The following is a 16,551-nucleotide window of genomic DNA, read 5'->3' as shown; positions in this document are numbered from 1 at the left end:
AAGTCCCCATATTCCCTTGGAGAGTCCTGTGTTCTTAGGAAGTATATGCAGGTCCTTTTATATTGGGGGCTAGAAAGGAGCCTGGGACTAGGATGTTGCTTTATCTCAAGGCCAAATCCCATCTTGGGGTTCAAGATGTGGCTCTATTCCGTGTGCGCTTAGCGCTGATTTGTTGTAACACCGTCCTTCAATGGGCCAAGACAATAAGACTGGTTTCTGAAGGAGGTTCCAATTCTGTAACTGCAAGAGGAGGCCTGCTTCACTTTCAACCCACTCAGTGAGTACAAGGATTTCAAGGCCTCATAATGATAAAATTGAAGCTTCTAGAGATTCCAGTCAGGGGTCTTCCTCTGAGTTTCACTCTGTTGTTGAGATCCCTGATCCTAGCTTCCTCAGGTGGGTGAGTCACAGTCTGGGACACCCTCTGTTCTACACCTCAGCACTGGTATCTTATCAGCTAGACTCCAAATCTGTTTTAGTGTCAAGCAAATTGCAGCTGCCTTTGAAACCAATAATGTTGACTCTATGGGCTAAAGTTCTGCAGTATTGCAACTTGTAGCCATGGTTCCAGCCTTGGATCCAGTGTCCACAATACTGTCTATAGTGGCTGACACATCAGAGTCTACTTTATGCCAACTCTGATGACAGTCCAGGTCCTGTAAAATGCCCTGATAGTCCTCCTGGGTTCAGACAATGGCTGCAGGGCTTATCACTGACTTTTGTAGGGCCCCTTTTGATAGTGAGGCATCAGCCTTTCCCTGTTATTGGGAATATGTTGGATTTTCAACTTCCTTCCCCTTGGCTTTGACCCTACAGATTCCACCTAGTCAGTTGTTGATGTCATCCCCAGACAGAGAAGATACTCTAAATCAGGGTTTGAAATGGATGTTTTCCCACAAATTAATGCATTCTTCTCTGCCTTATCAGAAGAGGTTCTCGCCCTTCCATCAACTCATCAGCTCCTTCATATGTCACTAGAGGAAGTCAGTAAGACTGCTCATAGGTGAACTGACACAGATCTCCCTAGTCACGGTAAAGTCCTCCATACTTCAGTAGCAAAGATGTGTTCTATGATGGTTATTTTCTTATCCCAAAGAAGAATTTGGAATGATCCCATCTTGGACCTAAGAAAGTTCAACACTTGCTTTTTTCAAATCAGTTTCCAGATGGACACATTAACCACCATTACCTAATTTCTGCAGGAGGGGGATTAGTTCACAGCTCTTGTCCCTTGAGATGCATATTTTCATATAATAATCAGACCTTTTCACAAGAAATACCTGTGATGTACAATATCCTGCCATTCAACCTCTCAGCAATCCCAGAAAATTTCATGAAGGTACTCCTGGTAGTGATTGCACATCTTAGATGACAAGAGGCAGCAATCTCTCTATCTGTAAATGGCTGATGACAAGGGATCCTGGTTTTCTCTGATTAACAATTGCAAATTCTCTGATTAAAAACCCCAAATTTGTGATAAAAATTAAAGGCACCCCATAGCCCCTCCCAGAACTGCAGGTGCTCCACACTCCCCCCCACAGTCTCAACAGCCCTCCTGATGCCCCTCGCAACAGCCCTCAGATCCACAGACATGCAGACACAGACACTGACACCCACCCCAGCAGGTAAGTGTGTGTGTGGGGAGAGAAGGGCAGGGGAAAGGGAAGGTGCTGGGGGCGTAGATCAAGAAGGAGGGGAGTGTGCCCCTGTGCCCACTCCTAGGTGCGGGGTTGGAGGTGAGGGCAGGGGTGCCACTCTGTGAGCCACACACGTTGGCCAGCCTGACAGGAGGTTCACACACAGAGGCCACCACCGCAACTCTGCCACTGCATCCTGTGCTATCATTCCATGGCCACCTGCACTGCTTTGTGGGAGAGTGGCATAGGGTGCGGCAGCAGCAGTGCAGTGGCAACAACCATGTGTAGGCCACATATGTGCCACCCAGCCGGGGGGATGAAATGGGACTTGCATACAGCAGCATGTCCCACAGCCAGCTGCATGGTTCTGCAGGGTGGCAGCCATCCCCACCACCACCACCCCACGCACTGCATTGCTGCCACTGGCAATACAGCTCTGAGCACAGCTCTGCAGCAGCAGTGGGAGGTTTTGTATTCAGCGGCAGTCACCGCCATCATGGGCGGCCCCTGCTGCTTACCTGTGGGGCCACCTGTGCCAGTGGTGACTGCTGCTGCATACAAAACCTCCCGCTGCCGCCGCAGAGCCATGCTCAGAACTGTGTGGCCGGCAGCAGTGATGCAGCACGCGGGATGGTGGTGGAGATGGCTGTGTGCTGCCTGGCCACCACCATGCTGCCACCCAGCGGCTGGCAGCCGGCCGCATAGGTCTGAGCAGAGCTCTGCGGCGGCAGCGGGGGGTTTTGAAGGCAGCCACTGTCACTGCCATCACAGCCCTCCAGGTAAGTGGCAGCACTGTGTGAAAGCCCAACTGCCTCCTGCACTCCCATCCCTCACTGTGGCTGCAGAGCCGGCCATGGAGCTGTGCTCCGGCTGCATGCCAGTCTCCCTCTCCCCTTCCCTGGGCATGTGGCCGGGCACCACCACACTGCACCCCGCATTGCTTTCCCAGAAAGCCCCTGCATGGAGGGTCACCCCTGTCCTCACCCCCTGGCCCTGCTCCTAGCTGCAGTGTGCTTCCTGGGACTGGCAGCACCCGCCACTCCCTCAGCCCCCAACCATCTTCTCCAGCCCTGCCCCACAGCCCCACTTACCTCCAGGAGCGAAGGGTGAGTCTGAGCCTGAGCCCAGCCTTGGCTGCCTCAGAGGCTCAGGCCCTGACTTCCCCCTCTGGCCAGGGCTGGGGGTTTCCCGCCCTATTTACAAATGGTTCCTGCAGGCTGGAGCTGTGCCAGCCTCCAAGAGCTCTTTGCAAAAGCAGAGAATCCACAGATTTCTCTGCTAAAAAGAGAAATCTGCATTTCCTCCGATAAAAACAGGGAATCCATGGTTTTCTCTTTTTCCGTGGGAAACGGAAAACCCGGATGCCTGCTGATGAGTAAAGGGGCCTCCTTCCAGCAGGTATCAGGGAGCTTTCTCGCCACAGTGCAGCTATTTCATGCCATTTGTCTGTTAGGAAACACTCAAAAGCCCAATTCATCTGCTGCACAAATGTTCACCACTGCCACTTCTTCCTGCAGTCACCACTTTTCTCTCTGCCAGCATAGGGAAAGTGACTGCTGTTAAAGCCCCACACTGCGCAATGCCACTGAGGCCCCATGTTCATAAGTCAAATCAAAAGGGTCTGCAGGCTGGCTCATGGGCTGTAAGTTGCGAACCCTTCTTCCACATCCATAGATAGGGCCACCTGAGATCCTCCCCCTTTTTTGTTTTCAGTCTGAATAACCAGTGTGGCTTACATGATAGGCAGGAATTCAGGTCACATTTTCTGAAGAATACCTAGCCTGCCTGGTATACACAGCACAGCTCCTCTTCAGGTTTTTGTGATAAGAGAAGTGGAAGGGCCATAGGGGATAAGAGACATAAGCAACATATTTTTGGATGTGTACTCTCCACCAGGTATAATCTTAACCAGGGGAACTTGTGTCCTTGATAATAGGGAGTGTGTTAACTGCTCTGGTGGCTTACAGGTGTGCCTGTTCTGGAGACTTTTGTCTAGAAAGGTAGAATTTAGCCATACTTATATTCCTAAGAAATGAAGTTACCACCTAAAATAGATTGGTAACCAATTGCCACACTGCAGATGGAGAACAATAGTTATTTTTACATTAATTTCTGCTTGGAAAAATTACTGGTTTAAAGTTAAATTTTGTATGATTATAGCAAAAGTAGTCACTGTGCATTATCTATTTTTTACAGAACTAAATGTAAGGGAATCTGATGCACGAGTGTGTGATGAATCATCATGTAAATATGGAGGAATATGTAAAGAAGAAGGTGATGGCTTGAAATGCGCATGTCAATTTCAGGTAAGGATTTTACACTTTTGTTTCTGCCTCAGTCTGAAATATCCAGACATTCATAAGAACTGTGGAATCCAGTAGTTTTAAGATTTCATTTCTCTAAATATTTGATTTTTGTCAGTTACGTTCTTTAGATTCTAAATACATTTATTCAGACAGACCGTGAGTCACTGCAACATGGCTGTGCATGGAGAGTTAGGGCAAGGAAAAGCCAACCCCCCTACCCTGTTCAGCCTTGTAGGAAGATCCTGCATCATGTGTTCAAAGGCAGGTTGTAGGCACTGCGCATGTGGTACTTCATCTCCCTTTTATGAGCATGTAGATTAGGGGTGGGCAAAATGCAGCCTGTGGGCCAGATGCGGCCTGCCAAGCCATTCTATCCAGCCCGTGGGGCCCCTAAAAATTTAGAAAATTAATATTAAACTGCCCTGGGCTGCCTGTCATGCAGCCCTCGATGGCTTGCCAAAACTCAGTAAGCGGCCCTCCACCCAAACTAATTGCCCACCCCTGATATAGATGCATGTAGGAATGGGGAAGTATTGAATGCATGGCCCCTGTTCTCTGCCTTCTTACCTTAGGACATGTGATAATTTTTCCCAGAAACAAGAAAGGAAAAAGAAAGGAATTTTGAGCCAGACCTGACATTGATGTATTATGCCACCCTGCTGATTGAATTGTATATGGTGAATCTAATTTATTATAAAATAGTTAGACATATATTGCAGACAAGGTTCTTTAAGGTAAATTTAATATCTTTTATTAGACCAACTAAATAGTTGGAAAAACATTTCTTAGCAAGCTTTTGGGTTTAAAAACCCTTTGTCAGGCTGAGGAGGCATCTGCAGTTGATGTGTGCTCTTCCTAGATAGAATGAATAGTAAAAAAACCAGAGGCTGGTGTGCATGGAAGACAGCCAGTCAGTAAAGATGTAAATTGAGGAGTCAGTGGGTGAGAGACAGGCTGAGGGGTGCAGTGGGGGGAGAGGGGATGAATGTAGTAGGTAAATAGTGGAGAGGTACCTGGGGAATCAGATGTCAGGCAGGTTATAATGTGTCATAAATCTGATGTCTGTATTTAGCTCATGATTTTTCGTATCCAGGAGGTTGATGAAGTGAAGTTCGTAGGCTTGTCTGTGAAAAGTGTATTGTAAAATCCCTTTGAGGATTAGAACTGAGAGATTGGAGAGAGAGTGGTTTTCTTGTGAGAAATGCACCCCCACAGGTAATTGGGTATTCTTGTCTTTAATAGATTCCCGTGTGTGTTCATTCTGGTCCGCAGTTGTTTGGTCTTTCCTACATATTTTCTGTCAGGCCATCTGGTGTGTTGGATAAGATATATTACATTTCTGGAGGTTCAGCTGTAAGATCAAACAACTGTGCACAAGAATGAACACATACCAGAAATCTGTTAAAAACTGTACCTGTCAGTCTTCATGTCACCTTTCCCGAGCGGCTCAGGATCAGTTACTCTTATTCTGCCTCTGGTTTCTCTTGGGCACTTTTGCTGATTGTGTATCTCCTCCCCACAGAAGCCCCTAATACTTTCCTGCCACATCTAGCTGTTCTGTGTAAGAGTGGGGGGTTCCCTCCATGTTGGGACTTGATGGGAGGTGTTGTCAGTGGATGTTCCTGGGGCTCCACCTCCCCTACACCCGTTCTATGCACAAACCAGCTGGATTCGCCTGGATGTTAGCCTGACTGAGCTTGTTGTGCGCTGGGCCTCATGGTGAGGCCCTGATATGGGCTTTGAGTATGACAATATGACCATGGTGTCAGGTTGTAAACCACATGCTATGCTTAGGTCCCTTAGGAACATTGCCCACAAGGCTGAGGGGCTTTGCTGGGGTGTGCTGATGCTCCTGCCAGTACTTAGAAAGCTCAGAGGTTCCTGGCTACAGTGTTTTATTTGTCTGCGTAGGTCAGATTGGCACGTTCGTGTGTGAGTTGTTGGGGAAGGGGGAAGGATTTTGTTCCTGTGTAGTAGGGGTAGCCAACTTACAGTGGGGATGCCACAAGTAGCATGGACAGTCTTCTGTGTGGCACACAACAAAATGGTGAGGAGACAGGCTGCACAGTGGCAGGTAGAGCAGGAAGAAGAAAACAGAGCAACAAATTAGGCAGAGAGCAAAGGGAAGGAAGCAGAAAGCAAAGCAACAGATAAGGCAGGGAGCACAGGTCAAGGGAGCATCAAGCAGAGCAGCAAATCAGGCAGAGGAAGGGGATTGGAGTGACACTAAGAGCTAATTTGTGGTGTGCCTGCCAAAAAGCTTCATTCCCACTGCTCTGTACCATGTAGCATGACCTTTTATTCCTAGAAACTTTTAAGAACATATTAATCCATTACTTCCCTGTCACTGTAATAGCAAGATATTGGTGGTGTCTGCATTTCCCCTTCTTTTATCAGTGATATGCTGTGTGATGTTTTAAGTACTGTGCTTTGTATTTGTGTTTAAAGGTTTAAAATGGCCATTTTGGGGATCCTTTGGGTTAATGGTTGCCTATGAATAAAAGGGACCATACCTGATGGCTCAGGGCGGGTCCTTTCAAGTGCTGTGTTCTTATGTATCATCATAAATCTCCAGGAACTCTGGGTTTTGAGGAAAATACCAATTATCATGCAACTTGTGATAATATTGTGAGAATTTACAACACTGCAAAATAAGCATAAGGTGGCCTTCATTTAATTTTTTTTCAATATCTAGTATTTTGTGCCTAAGGGATTAGAAATCAAAAGAAACCCCAGTGTGTGCTTTTGCAGTTGTATTAGATTCTGGTACTTCAGAACTAGCTTTCTAGGTGAGGCACAGCATTATTCTAATACGCCTCATTTGAAGACAGGTGGTGAAGCTTTATATCTTCGGTTCCAATAGAGCAAAGGGACATTTCAAAGGGTGTTTTGGAAAGGCATCAGTTCTTGGTGGAATTCTCTTAAATAAGGTAATACACTTCAGCCTTTCTGGAAAAAGTAAGTTTTAGTTAGGAAAAACAAAAGGAAAAATTAACAACAATTCTAAAATTCTTAAATAACATCTGGCACAAGGTTTTTGTGTATTTTAGGTAGATAGTAAATTGGAGGAGTCTGTGGTATTCTGTTCAGTTCACTAGGATTAAAGAAAATGTCCTGATACCAAGTTATATGCTTCTTTAAGCACCAACTCTTTAAATTAAGAGTAGGAAGAGTAACTCTAATATAAGGTTACAACTGACAAAGATAGAAGAAGTACATTTACACTGGATAAATTTATACCAGTGTATGTGTTGTGCATCCACTACCGTTGCCCGGAGTAGTGGAAAGGCTAACTGGAAATAATTGCACTGTGCTTTGCATTTCACCACCACAGCCACACTGTCCCCTCTCCCCACCTGTCAACTCTCTTAACTGCTCCTGAGGAATGGACATACCATATGACCCTTCCCTATACTAAGGAAGTGTGAAGGGGTGATAGCACCTCAGTTATGCTGGATCATTGTCCTTTGCAGTTTGGCAAACAAAATGCATACTGGAAGCCCACCAAAATACATAATGAAAACCCACCAAAGAACTGAGATGCATTGTATGCACTGGTCACAGAGTTGGAGATACAAGTTGATCCTTTACCTCCTGACCCTCTGGGTTGTGCTGGATGTGCAGCAGGCACTTTGGAAACCATCTCAGCAAAGTTGTCTACACAAGAATAGTGATGCAAACACCATTATGAGGATATGAATGGGAAGCCAACCAGTACCAGCAGAGAATCGAGGACCTCAAGATGACATACAAAGGACCTGAAGATGGTGTGAGATACCAACTGAGTGCTATGAGAGGGTGGTGTGCTCATTTTATGAAAAGCAGCTCAGGATCCTGTCAGGAGAAAACATCACTTAGCTACAATTTCTAGCTCAACTCATCTTCTGGCCCAAAACAGTGGAGGAGGGAGGCATATGGAGGAGGACTTTGGCAAGGGTGGAGAGATGTGACTACAGAAAGCCTTCACTTCTGTGATATCCAGAAGGAAAAGCTGGTGCCCCAAACAGTGGAGGACATCTGTGATGGCACCAGCATTGCTGAATCAGTGTCAACTGTAACAACTGTTCCAGAGATACAGTCTTGTGCCTCACAGGCATCTGCCTGACTTCCCTGCAGTCCCTGTCACTAAGGATGAAGGTAAGTGTGGCCTCAACAACCCCCTAACCCAATATATGTACAGTAGGCTTCTACTGCTTCTAAAGACTGTGTGTCTTTCAGCTGAGGCAATGGTAGATCAAAGAATTTCACTGCTCAGTTAAGAGAGTGCCAGTCATTCTATACCAATAAATGTATATGTATCCTTGCAAAATATCTGCTTTGTGTGGCCCCCCTATAGCTTGTGTGAACAATTAACTTCCCTTGTCCCAAAGTGAAAAAGGTATTTTTGAAATAATCTTTTCTCCCTGGCCTCATGATTGGGAAGTGTAGAATGGGTCCCTTGGTCTTCCCACAGCTCAGGGAAATATACTACAATTCCCAGTCTTCCCCACACATTCTGAATGGGGAAACATTTCACCTAAGCCATAACTCCCTACCCCAGACTGGAATTTTGCTATGGTGCACCATTTCTCCATCCCCACCTCCCCTTTCTGCCACCTGTGGAGATAGGGATAGAAGTTTCCTTGGGACTTCCTACATTTGCTAAATTCAGAAACCATACTCACAGCCATTGTTCAAATTTCCCTTTCACATGGATCCATTAACTTGATGAAATGTGATGAAAAATGTAAAACCATCATCCCTCCCCCAGGTTTGGGACTAAACTGTGCATGACAATGGCTCTGTGACTTCTTTGAGATCAGGACATAGTATACCTCTGGAGGGCCCCAACATTGGTGTTCTACTCTGCCCAGTCCAGTCATCACCTACTCTTCTGGATGACCAGGGTCCTCTCCACTCTTTCATCCCTTTTGTCTTCCTGCAGCTTGAGGATGACACAGCAACAAGCTGCTGGCTCTTCAGGGAAAGATTCTCCATGAACTGTTAAATGACTAACCCTACAGAGTTCCTTGTGGCAGGAATCATCATGGCCATACTCCAGTGCTCCACATTCCCCCTTCCCTAGAGAACTACCCACAGATCAGCCCTACCACAGGCAGCCTACCCTGACAATGACCTCCTCACAATAAAAACGTGTCCACCTTAGTGGTGCTGAGTCCCTGTGTCCTGCATCACACCCCTTACCTGACCATGATATTCAAGATCCCCTTAAGTCCCTTTTCAAAGGTTTTCAAGTCGTGCTGACAGAACCAAGTAGCCAATAACAGGAAAAAGTCAAAAAGTCCTGTGTCCATTAAGTTTTGGGACATTTGGAGGTGGAGCTTTCTGTTTGGTAGGGAGAAGAATGACTATTGCACTGACTTAGGCACCAAGTGCTGTTAAAAAGTGCTAAGTACTTAAGTGTTAACATCATAGGGTGATTTTTTTTTAATCTTTAGGTGAGAGCATTGTTATCCACCAGACAAAGCCACTCAGCCCTCCAAGTGGGTCAAGTGGGCTGCTGAACCAAAGGAAACAATATAGGCACTACTGATTTGTAGGTGTCCTCTTTATGTCCTTAAAAAAACTAGCTGTCATCAGCTCCTGTCTTTGGAACATAACTCTAACCAATGCAGATGCTTTAAAGTGAAAAACTTTTTGTCAAAGGAAAAAGATTGCAGCATCAGGCAGAACAGAAGTGAGAAAGTTGATTGATTAACACAGGAACAGGCAGGTTAAAGTAGAATGGAAATTAATATCCATGTTCTTGGCTTTTGAAATAAATGGCTTACTTGTCTCTCTCGATGCCATATCAGACTTAGTTCCCACCATCTACACATGATTAAGAAAACCCTCCTTCTCTCACCCCTCAGGCAATGGAACTGCTGTGACACAAAGGTTTTAACAAGATTGAGGGGCACTAGGACACAGAGGGAATGGGGATAAATCAATGAAGCATGAAAAAGCAGAGAAGGGGACAAATAGAAATTAACATTAAACTTTTTCACTGTACAACAGCAGAGGCAGTCCCCAGCACATGTGCCCAGAACATGGCATGTGAGGCCCTTTTGCTTGGTACGACACAGCTGAGCAAGGCTCTGAGCAGCTGCTGCTGGCCACAGAGCCTGGGCTGTTCACAGTAGGCAGCAGGAAGGCTGCAAGCTCTGCTGTGAGTAGCCCAGGCTATGTGGCAGGCAGCAGAGGCCTGCCCAGAGCCCAGGCTGGCTATGGCAGGCAGCTGGGAAGCTGCAACTGATGCACTGGGTTCTGGAGCCCCAGCCTGGCTCTGTGGCCATCAGCAGCTGCACACACATCTCAGGTGTGGTGGAGAAAGGGCCGGAGCAGTTCAACCCTGGCCCCTTCCCCACTGTGCGCCCTGAGCTTTGTGTGCAGCCACCGCCAGCCACGGAGCCTGGGCTGCTTGCAGCAGGTGGTGGGCAGGCTACAAATAGCTGCAGCGGGGTCTCAAGCCCCAGCCTAGCTCACTAGCCAGTGGCAGCTGTACACACACCTCAGAGCACACAGTGGGGAAGAGGCCAAAGCTGCACTGCCAGAACAAAGATCGGGCCTCTCGTACATTCCCTGCCATCAACCCCTAGCACATCAACATCTTAAAAGTCTAGGTTGAGGTGCTTTTGGCACTTCACCCAAAATGTTGCCAACCCCTGCTCTACAAAATTAAAACCTCCCAGAGCATGCTTTTCAATATGGACACTGCATCACAGCAAAGTATATATGATTAGCCAAATGCATCTGTAATCTGGTGTTATATGGGAAAAAGCATTACTTAAGTACATTAGTAATTTTCCTCCCAAAATTATGGGTAGAACTAGCTTCATGTTGTTTCCAGCATGGCAGACAAAGCCCATCCGTTGCTATAGAACCTCCTATCAGACCAGTTGGTTCGTAAGGCAGCACAGCATATTGACATGGGTCTCTCCAGGCCTTTTGGAGACGGTACCTTTCTGATGCTTGCTCAACCAGATCAGGAATGTTTGCCTATGATGCAGGCAGGCTAAAAATATTGAAAAGTGACTAACTAGTGTCTGGAAGTGACAGTGATTGCAAACCCAACCCTACTGGAGAGCACTCTCTCTCATTTCTTCTGTGAGCCAGAGCAAACAGATAACAGCTCTGTAAATGGCAAGAAATAAAAAAAAAATCACCGTGTCTCATCCCACTGACCACAGAAGCTAGGACTCAACAGCAGTCACTGAGTAGCTATGCGAAAGTACTACTCACCATTGAAAGAGGCTACCCAAAATGGAGACAGACACTGGCAGTGGCATGATATAAATGAAAAATGTATCAAAACCTATTTCTGCAGCAGAGGTTGAAGTAACGACTAATTATTAAAATAATTTCCTTACAGACCAGAGACCTGGGAAGACCTACCATTTAAGAATGAGACCCTGCTCCAGCTTTGAGTAGTCAGCAACAAGGAGGAGGAGGTGACAGTTGTTGAAGGAGGAACCAGTGGCCAAGCTGTACACATCCTCTGAGAGGTGGGCTGAAGCAACAGTGCAGTGTCAGGAACCTCGACATTACTACCACGATCAAAGTACTGCCCTGGTTGATAGGGGATCAGAGAGCCACCTGGGACATCCAAGTCTGTAATCAGGAGAATTGACCAGGTCTCCAGGCTTGCAGAGGAGATAGTTATATAGGTAGTAGACACCATCCGGGAGGGTCTAATGGAGGAGAGGGAGAGACATGGGTCTTTTGACAGTGATGATGAACTGCCAGACAGCAGTCCTGGAGGCTGCCTCTAGGATGTCCACAGTGGGAACCTTCTACTATGACGAGCAGCCACTCCCTTTCCTACAGTAGCACACCAATACAGCCCACCCATACCCTTCACTCACTGATGCCAGGCTCCACCATATGGCCCCAAGTGTTCAGTCAAAGACAAAGTCTTTTCCTCCTCTAGACCAAAGTTTTCACCAACAGTCATCCGTATTCCAACAACCCTTTGCATATTCCTGCTTGCTGTCAGTGTTTCATTCAGGGAACCACACTACCCCTCTAAGGACCAGCTAGTGTGCCTCATGGATCAAGAGCTGTCAGCACCCAAGGAAAACTTCCTTGAGCAGCTACAATTGCACAGGAGTGCCCTGAAAGGCCAGGTGTTATCTTATTCAGGAGAGACTGGTGCTGCCTGAGATGCTACCTTCCATGAACAACTCAACCCTCCAGCAGACCTAATGATCCAACCCAACACACTGGGGCTGAGCAGGAAGTTCCTCAAAAGATGGAAAAAAAGCACTTGAGAAATTTCTATGTGTACTTATCCTAGACCCAATTTATGTAAACCACTGAGTTTTGCCAGGTTGGAATTTAAGTAATTTCTGTTATTTGTTCATTAAAATAAGATTCAAGTTTTGGAACCTGTATTGTGTGTTATGAGTGAATGTATGCATGAGCAAATGAAACCCTCAAGCATGATGCCCCAGAACACCCTTGCACAAAGTCATCTAACCTTTCTCCACTATGTCTTCTCAGGCCACACATACTATATAAGATGGAGGCATCCAACACTGTGATGGGCAGGTAGTGTTCATAAGCATCTAGCCCAGGGGTAGGCAATTATTTGGGCCTGTGGGTCATATAGGGAATTTTGGAGAGCTCTTGCAGGCTGGGTCAACACCCCCCACCCCCCATCCCCATGCAACAGCTCACCAAACCTCCCTATGGGATTGGGCTGTGGGCAGGCAGGGAGCTGGATTGGGCATGGGTGGGTAGCAGCTTCAGCAGGGGCAGCTCAGCCAGAGCCCCTGCCACCACCAGTGCCACCTCCAGGCTACCCTTCTACCCTGAGGAAGGGCTGGAGCTGCTGCCAAGTTTTGGTGTCACTGGCCAGGGTGCAGAAGAAGCAGCGTCCAGGCAGAAGCTGCTGGTGTGCACTGGAAAAAAGTGAGACCTGGCAAACACAGCTGCATCCCCCTTGCCGCTGCCAGGGCCCTTCTCACTGCAGCTGCCTTTAGTCTGTGCTGCTGCTGGTGCTGCCACCCCAGTGGGTGCAGGGGCTGGGGCAGCCTGGAGGGGGCGCTGGTGGCAGCAGTAGGGAGGAGCTGCAGGGCAGCCCTGGCACAGGCTGTAGGCAGCCACAGTGAGAAGGCCTCTGGCAGTGGCAAGCAGGAGGTGGCCATGCCTGCTGCCAGGTCCTGTTTATTCTTGGTGCCCAGCAGTAGCTTCTGCCCACCTCATCGTGGGCAGGGCCACATCTCTCTCTGTCTCTCCCCCCTCCCCACTAGAACCATCCTGAAGCTACGGCACACCACAATCCACAATGGCCTGGCCCTGTCCATAGCTTATACCAGTTCCTACCCCATATGCTGGCGCCAGCATCACCTGTGGATGCTGTTGGCAGATACCCACTGGAGATCGGGGCATCCACTGCTGATGCCAGCATCCGTCCAGCATTGCTTCCAGTGTGTGGGGCAGGAGCTGGAAGCTGGTATGAGGTACGGACAGGGCCAGGACATGCACATGCACCAGCACAATGCAGCAGCTGGAGCTGCTGGCTCCCAATGGGCCAGACCCAGTGACTTTGTGGCTCCTAGCCTATGGACCAAATACAATCAGGTGGTAGGCTGTATTTTGTCCACCCCTGATCTAGCCATTCATCGTGGCCTGTCACTTGGTCTTGAGTCTTCCAAAGGCACATTCCACAACCACGTGGCAGCTGCTGAAGAATTAATAAAAGAGTTCATTTCTGTGGGCCAGAAATGTTCTGTAAGGTTTCATCAACCAAATTTCCATCAGGAGTATATAAGCAGGGTGAACAGGAATAAGGTGAAGGATGGTGGCACCATTTATTTCAATGCAGGTGTGATAGCTGTGACATCTGTGATGCTCTAATTGAGGTTCACCATACCCTGCAAAACACTGGAGAAGAATCCCTAGCTATTTATGTATTCTAGTGAATGGTGTATTTTGAACAGGGCTCAGAATGGGGGCATGCACATTTCACCCCCCCACCCCAGTCTGCTTTGATGCAGTTAGTGAAAACCATGTGGGAATATTCTTTTAAGATTTATGGGACATCTTCATACCTGCGTACACCACCTTCATGGCTTTCTTGGCAACTGGTTTGACAGTGCCAGACTATGGGCCGGAGACAGTTCGCCAGATTTTGTCTTCTGTTACCACAGTTAAAGGGACTCGCATATCGGTGGTCTGCCTTTACAGCTCCAAAAACAGATATACGCAGATCCCCAGAAATGTACCCCTGGTCATGCTGTAGTTGTGATGCCAGTGATGATCACCCTGGATCTGCAGCCATATTCTTTCCACCAATCCAGGTTCACTTACCTTATTCAGTAACTGCATGGCAGAAAGGACATTTGCACCCAACCAATATTGTCCATGTTGGTTTGCAGAATCGTGTCATCCTTCTCAAGAATGAAGTCATCACTATCTGTCTCTCCTGGCCATAGAAAACCATCTTGCACAGCAGGCCATGAAGAGTGACAGAGAAGAGGTAGTGAAACAGTCAGTGCAGCTAACCCTTGAACACAGAAAAGCATGCATCACTGAAGACTTAGTGTGAAGGGAACAGTGATCTGATTGATATTCTCATCACAGATTCCTAAGATCCACTGGATTCAGACTAATTCCCAGAGAACACTCCCAGAAGCCACTGGGTAGACCCAGTTGCAGATTATACTCACTGGCTTACCAATGCCTAGTGGCAGGGCATCATAATAGCCATAAATGCTATGAGGTTCTCTCCAGTGTAACTAGCTAGGTCCTGGTTGCATGTTCATTGCATCTTGAGGGTAAATTTACTCTGGCATATATACTGGTGTAAATTTCTTCAGTGTACAGTGTAAACATGTTGTGTATCTGTACCTGTTTGCATTCCTGGAGTGGAAACTGGCAACTTTTAAACAATACACACCATCTTTTAGATTGAACATCCGGAATATTGCACAATACAGTTCTTCAAAAAAATTCTCCCTTCCAACAGTTCACTAACCCTGACTGTGTTTAGCATGAACTCCTATAAGATAACAGGCTGGGCTAGAATACCTACAGGATATCACAAAGATACGAGCATTTTTCAGAACTGGCAAAATGAACTGCTACTGTTTGTGCAGGTGTATTCCATTCGCAGCTGGTCTTTGATGGGGAGCAAGAATAATTTTCTTTAAAATTAACGTAAAATAGTAAAACAATTTAGTTGCTCATATGTCAAAAATGGTGGGGATGACAAACTGATCATAGACATTTCACAATAAACAAAGAGACAAGCTCAGCTTCAGAGAACTGTACCCAAACCTCAGAGAAATAACCGAATGCATTTTGGGGATTGTCTACATATAAATGTTGCACCAAGTTGACTTAACTAATCCAACTTTTGTGGCAATTCTTGCATTAGTTTAGTTAAATCCATGTACCATTACACAGATGAAACTTCTTTCAGTAAAGTTGCCATATTTGCTGTTTTTCCTTGTGGTTTCAAGGACCTGGATGTAGTATATTGTAGGAATTGGATCAGGCCCTAAAGAAATTAGTGGGCAGTTGTCTTGCTTTAGATAAGAGTTTGCCTCATCTCCTTCATAAGGAATGGCCTAGCACAGGGGTCAGCAACCCCCAGAGTGCATGCCGAGCATGGCACGGAAGGCCATTTTGCTCAGCACACCACTGCCAGCCTGGGCTCTAAGCAGCTCCTGCCAGCCACAGAGCCCAGGTTGCTCCCAGCAGGTGGCTAGGAGGCTGCAAGCCCTGCTGCAAGCAGACCGGGCTCCATGGGCTGGCTGTAGCTGGGAGGCTGCAAACAGCTGCTCCGGGCTCTGGCATGTTGGTACTCCAGCACCTTCCAAGGTAGACATTGTGGTTTTTTCTGCACTCCGGCCAAGAAACGTTGCCAACTGCTGGCCTAGCACATCATTCGTGGCTATTTGACAGACTGGGGTTACATTATGTGTCCTGGATAATATTTGTATATATGCTATACCTACAGGAAATATTTACCTGTCTTTTTTAGGCTAGAATGTCTCTGTGTAAAATACCAGGTGTCCATACCAAAGCTGCTCATAATTAGTATTGAGTTATTTAAGGAATTGTTCTTTCTTTATTTTTTTTTTTAATGGACCCATCCTGGTATCTCATTATACATAACAAAAATATAAATATATCATGACGTGGTGAGTCTCATTTACAATAAATAGGATTGAAAAATAAAGTCACTGTCACTGGCCAGCTATGTGCTGTGAGTGTATCAGCCGTGAGGCTGCTGGGTTCAGGATTGAGGAGGCGAGTCAGGAGTGAAGTAAAGGCAAATTTACTTATAGCTTAGTATACAATAGTTAACAGAAAGGTTAATGCGACAAACAGATAGTACAGTAATAAAGAGCTAATAGTGAATGATAACAACAAATATAATGACAAAGAGTTCCCATATGGGGTTGGCAACTTATCGGCAGTGTTTCTATGCCAGGTGCACTCCAAGTTGTTTCAGCAAAGTTAGGTGTCCCCGATCAACACTGTCCAAGGGGTCAGCGGGAAGGTCCCTTGGTCAGGATCCGGTCCTCACTCACACTGGGAGTCTGGGGTGCAGGCGTGGTACAGCGATGGTCCTTCTGTCCCGTCCTTCATGCTGGTCACCTAACATACGTGCATCT

At 46.8% G+C, this 16,551-nt stretch overlaps 1 protein-coding gene across 1 annotated transcript in view; it reads left to right on the top strand.

The window, feature by feature from the left end:
• Window positions 1–16,551, top strand: part of TMEFF1 (transmembrane protein with EGF like and two follistatin like domains 1) — a 255,117-nt gene that overhangs the window by 146,371 nt on the left and 92,195 nt on the right. Inside the window, exon 2 of the mRNA XM_090039085.1 lies at window positions 3,834–3,943. Coding sequence (XP_089895211.1) covers window positions 3,834–3,943 — 110 coding nt within the window. The remainder of the gene's footprint in view (window positions 1–3,833; window positions 3,944–16,551) is intronic.

This window comes from Crocodylus siamensis, chromosome 3 (genome assembly GCF_052110815.1).
Source record: "Crocodylus siamensis isolate JL-2025a chromosome 3, ASM5211081v1, whole genome shotgun sequence".
NCBI lineage: Eukaryota > Metazoa > Chordata > Crocodylia > Crocodylidae > Crocodylus > Crocodylus siamensis.
The sequence above is the reverse complement of the archived record's forward strand: the minus strand, read 5'-3'. Positions and strand labels throughout refer to the sequence as shown.